The sequence below is a fragment of the Ammodytes marinus genome (assembly GCF_949987685.1).
Source record: "Ammodytes marinus genome assembly, contig: scaffold_194, whole genome shotgun sequence".
NCBI lineage: Eukaryota > Metazoa > Chordata > Actinopteri > Uranoscopiformes > Ammodytidae > Ammodytes > Ammodytes marinus.
Window position 1 is genome coordinate 64,721 of NW_027648323.1, and position 5,976 is coordinate 70,696.

General features: G+C 39.3%; 1 protein-coding gene across 1 annotated transcript; it reads right to left on the minus strand.

Annotated features, from left to right (window-relative positions):
• Nucleotides 1-411: 411 nt before the first annotated feature.
• On the minus strand, nt 412-5,576 carry LOC307270752 (complement C1q-like protein 2; the record flags this gene model as incomplete). The annotated part of the gene is made up of 6 exons (XM_080054635.1): nt 412-895; nt 1,525-1,656; nt 2,134-2,187; nt 4,320-4,361; nt 4,469-4,510; nt 5,405-5,576. 6 exons carry the CDS (start codon nt 5,574-5,576, stop codon nt 621-623), a joined length of 717 nt encoding a protein of 238 aa, XP_079910761.1. The 3' UTR covers nt 412-620.
• Nucleotides 5,577-5,976: the final 400 nt, after the last annotated feature.

A 5,976-nucleotide genomic window follows, 5' to 3' on the forward strand; every position in this document is an offset into this window, starting at 1 on the left:
TGAAAAAACAGTTGTAGTCCAATAATATTCTGCATTTTCTAATGTACTTTAGCTTCTATGAAAATGTCGAAATATTTTCCTTTGACACCCCGTACCTGTATCTGAATATAATCTGAGGAAAGTCTGAGTACAAGTAGAGCTGACTTTAAACTGCTGCATTTTAATCAAACCAACATATGATAAAGATATTTATACAAGTGAATCTATAACTTAAATAAATTAAACTTTCAGACCAATGAAGGTAAATACTGGAAACGGCTCAAAGTGTTTAAATCCTCTGAGCAATATAAACGTCTGTCTTGTTTTATTACGACTTAAAGCAATTGTTTGTTGTTGCTTTCAATATGTTGATATTGGAATGACACCAACAATATTAATGAAACGTCCAGAGATGCTTTGCAGTGATTTTTAATGACAAAGGAATCAGACAAATTACATGGCATGAAATTTGTCTTCTTTCAGTTGTAGATTTAATCATTTATGACTTATATGCTTTTATCTGAAGGAAACTGAGAAGTTAAGATACTTTGCTGCAGTGATTCAGATTAAGATTATAATCTTTTAAATGCAAAAAATAAAAAAACTTGCATTAGCATCATGTAGATGAAGATGTTTGTGTGTTACATGGTGAAAAGCATATGGCCACTGAAGGTGTTGTGGTGATTGGTGTTGTCATACACTGTTGCGCCAGGCTCCAGATGCACAGACACGACATCTCCAGCCTCCAGGAGCAGAGAGGCGCCTTGAGAAGCAGACGATCCACCGGACGGCTGGCTCTCATATGCGCTGAAGATGTTCTCTGTGTTCTTCACCAACGCAGCACCATTATTACCTCCGGTTCCAAAGACGTGCCACTCAAAGTGATAGGCTCCTCTCAGCGGTGCAGTGAAGAAACCTGTGGAACGTTTTTTTTTTTTTCATTTTAAAGCGAGACACTGCAGGTGAATAAGGTAAACAATTAAATGTGTAGATATTACCATGAAACCTTGTAAAATAGAACCTTGAAATAATTTGCATATTTGCAAAAATCAAATCAATTATTTCGTAAATTTGCATCTCTTTTTAAAACCCAAAATCTAGATGTTGGATGAAGCCAGAGTTAAAATCTATAATTTTTTCAACATATTAGTTTCCAAAGTTTTTACAGAACAGATTTTGGAAAGAGACTTTTTCATTTTATAAATCATAAAAATAATAGATACAGCTCATAAAAAATGCATTTTCAGCATGTTTGTAAGAAGAAAATGTCTCATAAATCAGACAGTGAACAACATATGAACAAATCCTTCTGTAATAACCTTCAGAATAGTGCTGAGAATTATTATGGAAAGTTTGGTTCATGTAAGTGCCTTAGAAGTTGAGATTTTCGGTTCAGAGTATACTAATGTTGAAATGATGGCTGTTAATAATATGGTTGTATAGGAGAAATAATGTAATGGAGGCTAAAAAGACACATCTCAAAGTTAACCATTGCTTGAAATTGAATTATGGATTTGCCAAAACTGAAATGTCTAGTTCAGGTACCTGTGACTGGGCTGTAGGCGTTTCCAATGTTGGTGGCGACGTGTTTGAAGACCAGAGGAGTGTGTTGTTTAAAGGGTCCAAAGGTTTGACTGCCAGAAGCCAGCAGAGAGGTCGAGAAAGCCACCTGTTTACCTGAGAGAGAGAGAAATATATTCAGCTGTTTATCCTCTATCCATCAATCAACATTTATTTATAAAGCCCTTCACAGCAACCAGCAGGTCCAAACTGCTTTACATCAAGGAAACAATCAAATGTAACATACAGTAAGAAGAGAAAAGTTTACACAACTGCAGGAGGAAAATGTCCCAGCGCTACTGTGTATTAAAAGTCTTTCTAAATTAATATGTTTTCAGGTTAGATTTAAACTGGGCTGCGTCTGTGATGGTGTTAATGTCAGTGGGAGACATGTTCCATTGTCTCGGGCAGCAACTGTTAAAGTGAGATCACCCCAAAGTTTGTACCTCGACCGTGGGACTTTAAAAGAAGTTGCTTGGATGACCACAGTGACCTGCTGTCACTTTAGCAGGATTTTTTTAGTAATGAAAATATATTCTGGTTGAAAATGTTTGAACATGTTTTTGTTAGAGGAGATGTGATTAATCCACAAACCTTGCAGCTGTTTCTTCAGCTCATCAACCTCAGTCTGCTGATTCACTGCTTGTTCTGAAATAAAACAACACAGATAAAGTGTGTGTGAGAGAGAGAGAGAGAGAGAGAGGGCAGAGAGAGAGAGGAGAGAGAGATAGAGAGAGATAGAGAAGTGATGATTTCCACGCACCTTGCAGCTGATCCTCCTGTTTGTCCAGTTTTGCTGCTTGTTCTGAAAATATAAATACAACGTTTGATTCCACTTCCATAGCTTTTACATTGTGCTTGATTTTCTTTCTCACTGTTATTTTAATAGTCATCCCTACAATTTATATGAGACTGTCCACCACGACCCATTACATTCAAGCGCAACGTACATTTGAAAAAACAATTGCAAAGGGATTCTCTTGAGAGAGATTCAGCTGTCTGTGAACACAACCCTGGCATCATCATTCTCTGTAGTTTATCGTCTATCCATCAATCAACATTTATTTATGAAGCCCTTTACAGCAACCAGCAGGTCCAAACTGCTTTACATCAAGGAAACAATCCAATAATAATAATGGATTGGATTTATATAGCGCTTTTCAAGGCACTCAAAGACGCTTTACAGGGTTCCAGGTTCCATTCATTCACACACAGTCATACTGGTGGTGGTAAACTACCATAGTAGCCACAGCTGCCCTGGGGCAGACTGACGGAAGCGTGGCTGCCATTCAGCGCCTACGGCCCTTCCGACCACCACCTCAAACATACAGCAGTCATACACATTCACACGAGGCAAGGTGGGTGAAGTGTCTTGCCCAAGGACACAACAACCATGACACTGGTGGCAGAGCGGGGATCGAACCGCAAACCCTTGGATCATTGGCCGACCCGCTCTACCACCTGAGCCACGGTCGCCCCAATGTAACAAACAGTACAATTAGAAAAGTTTACACAACAGCAGGAGAAAAATGTCACAGCGCTACTGTGTATTGAAAGTCTTTCTAAATTAATATGTTTTCAGGTAGATTTAAACTGGTCTGCGTCTGTGATGGAGTTAATGTCAGGGGGAGACATGTTCTATAGCAGGGGTGTCCAAACTTTTTTCACTGAGGGCCACATACAGAAAAATCTACGAAGGGCCGGGCCACTTTGCAAAAATAACACATTTATCAGGACATGTAGCTGCTCTGATGTTTAGTTTCATAGTGTCTTCGTAAATTGTAATCCTTCTTCACGGCAACACTTTCCTTAAAAAGACACATTTCCCGTCTTATTAAATGCCAATGATACACCCAGTGTTTTCTGCCTTTGCGTCCAATGTCCAGCAGGGTGAAAATAGTAGCCAGCTGAGATCCCGCCCCTCCAAGGGGGTATGCACCCCCGTTAGATTTTTTTAACTTTTTAAAGTGAAATGCATGAATCTGGTGCACTTTGAGAGGAACATTAAGAGGCTAAATCTGAAGAATTTTGTATGAAAAAAATGGAGACACTGTGTCAGAAGAATTAGAAGCTATTGGAGAAGGACACATGGATTTTCCATAAAAATATTAATTTAAAATAAAATATTATGCAGGGTCCTCTGGGATGGGCTTGTTGCTCATTTTCTTTTATGGGACATATTTCTCTGTAATATAATGAGTGCATTTAGATTATTTAAAAATGAAAAGGGCCATATTACATTTTATTTTTAAAATGTGCCACGGGCCAATCAATCAGTGTTTGACACCCCTGCACTAGTGGGTTAACTAAGAAATGCAAAAAATGGCCATATTACATTATATTTTTAAAATCGTCTGCAGGCCAATAAAAAGCGGCCCGCGGGCCGTAGTTTGGACACCCCTGTTCTATAGTCTCGGGCAGCAACTGGTAAAGTGTGATCACCCCAAAGTTTGTACCTCGACCGTGGGACTTTAAAAGAAGTTGCTTGGATGACCACAGTGACCTGCTGTCACTTTAGCAAGATTTTTTAGTAATGAAAATATATTCTGGTTGAAAATGTTTTAACATGTTTTGTTAGAGGAGACGTGATTAATCCACAAACCTTGCAGCTGTTTCTTCAGCTCATCAACCTCAGTCTGCTGATTCACTGCTTGTTCTGAAATAAAACAACACAGAGGGAGAGAGAGAGAGAGAGAGAGAGAAAGAGAGAGAGAGAGAAAATCCACAGTGAAAATGTTTGAACAGGTTTTTGTTAGAGGAGGAGACGTGAATCCACAAACCTTGCAGCTGTTTCTTCAGCGTCTCAGCCTCAGTCTGCTGATCTGAAAAAAAAACACAGATAAAGTTTGAAAGGGGGAGGGAGGAAGGGAGGGATGGAGGGAGGGGGGAAGGGAGAGAAAGAGACACAGATGTGATGATTTCCACACACCTTGTAGCTGATCCTCCTGTTTGTCCAGTTGTGCTGCTTGTTCTGAAAAAATTAATAAAAAGTTTGATTCCACAGCAATTTGGAGATTTTTACACATTTGATATTTGAAAGTATTTGTTGAATAAATTGTAGGGGAGAATGGGGGAATGTGAGACAACACATTTTTGGTCATGTGAGATATATGTTTTCAAGCCCCTCTCATTTCCCCCTGGCCATGGAAGAGAGGACCTCATGGTGCTGTTGTAAGCATGTTTTTTTCACAAAAATATATTTTTTGCATGTAAAAGTAAATTTTCTGTTACTCGTCCGACATTAGTTTTGGAATATTTTATTTTCAAGCTAGCCGTCAGGATTGTAACTGTTACAACATGTGTTGTTATGGTAGTTTAGAGTGGTAAAAGCAAGTGGTTCAGTTTACCCCCTTGACTTTTTTGGTCTGTCTCAGTTTACCCCGAAGCTGGGGTAAAGTGACACACACTTTTTTTTTTAAACAATCATATTTTCACTGTTCGTCCTGAATACATTCTGATGACGTACATTTCTAGGAAACATCCTGAATTAATGGGAAATGTGTACATTTGACTGATAAGTCACTTTGGCTCGCTAAGAGGAGAGCAAATGTAAAAAGTGTCTCACATTACCCCGTTCTCCCCTACTATTTCCTCAGAAAAAATAGCCCAGCTTTAATAGTTGAGCACATATACAGGTCAAGCCTTGTATAAAGCAAGCAGTTTTGCCCACTCCCATATACATGAGTGTTTAAACTTGAACATTTTCCCTAAATTTGGAACAAACAACTCTTAACCACTACACCACGAGCGAACAAATACCAATTACAACTTTTAAGACTTCATCTACTTCCATTGCTGGAAAAAAACTTAAAGTTGTGAACCAATTCATCTTTGTAGCACACTATTATCCTGACAGACACTGTACCTTTATTCTCTGCTTGCAGGTATTTCATCTCCACCTCCTGCTTAGCCAGTGAGGCGGTGATCTCTCTCAGTGCAGCGTGGATGTCTGGCAGACATGGCTGTTGGTCCGACAGAGTCTTTATCTCATTGGTGTAGACGGAGCAGACGAGCATCAAAAGCACAAGGACCTTCATCATGACGCTGATGGTTGAACTGTGTGATGTGTAACCCTGAGATGTGTTTATGTAGAACAGCAGAAAGAGGCGTGGAGGAAAAGGACGTGGACAAATGAACACAGTAGACTTCATATCAGACTTATTTTGTGAATCATTAACTCACTGGGAATATTTTTCACTTGGGGAAGTTCGTGCCAACCAGTGTTGGAGTGTGAACAGGTAAACACTGGTTTCATCCAGTTTCATCAGTCTGGACAAATACTTATCTAAAGAGTTGTTAGCCACGTCAGCTACTTTTAGGCTGTTGGGAAAACCAACAGCTGCTTTCCTAAGAGAGGAGTTGGGAACACTGCCTGCATTACATGGTTGATTGCAGAGCTCACTGTCCGATTGTTATCAACATTAAACTAGAGATTAA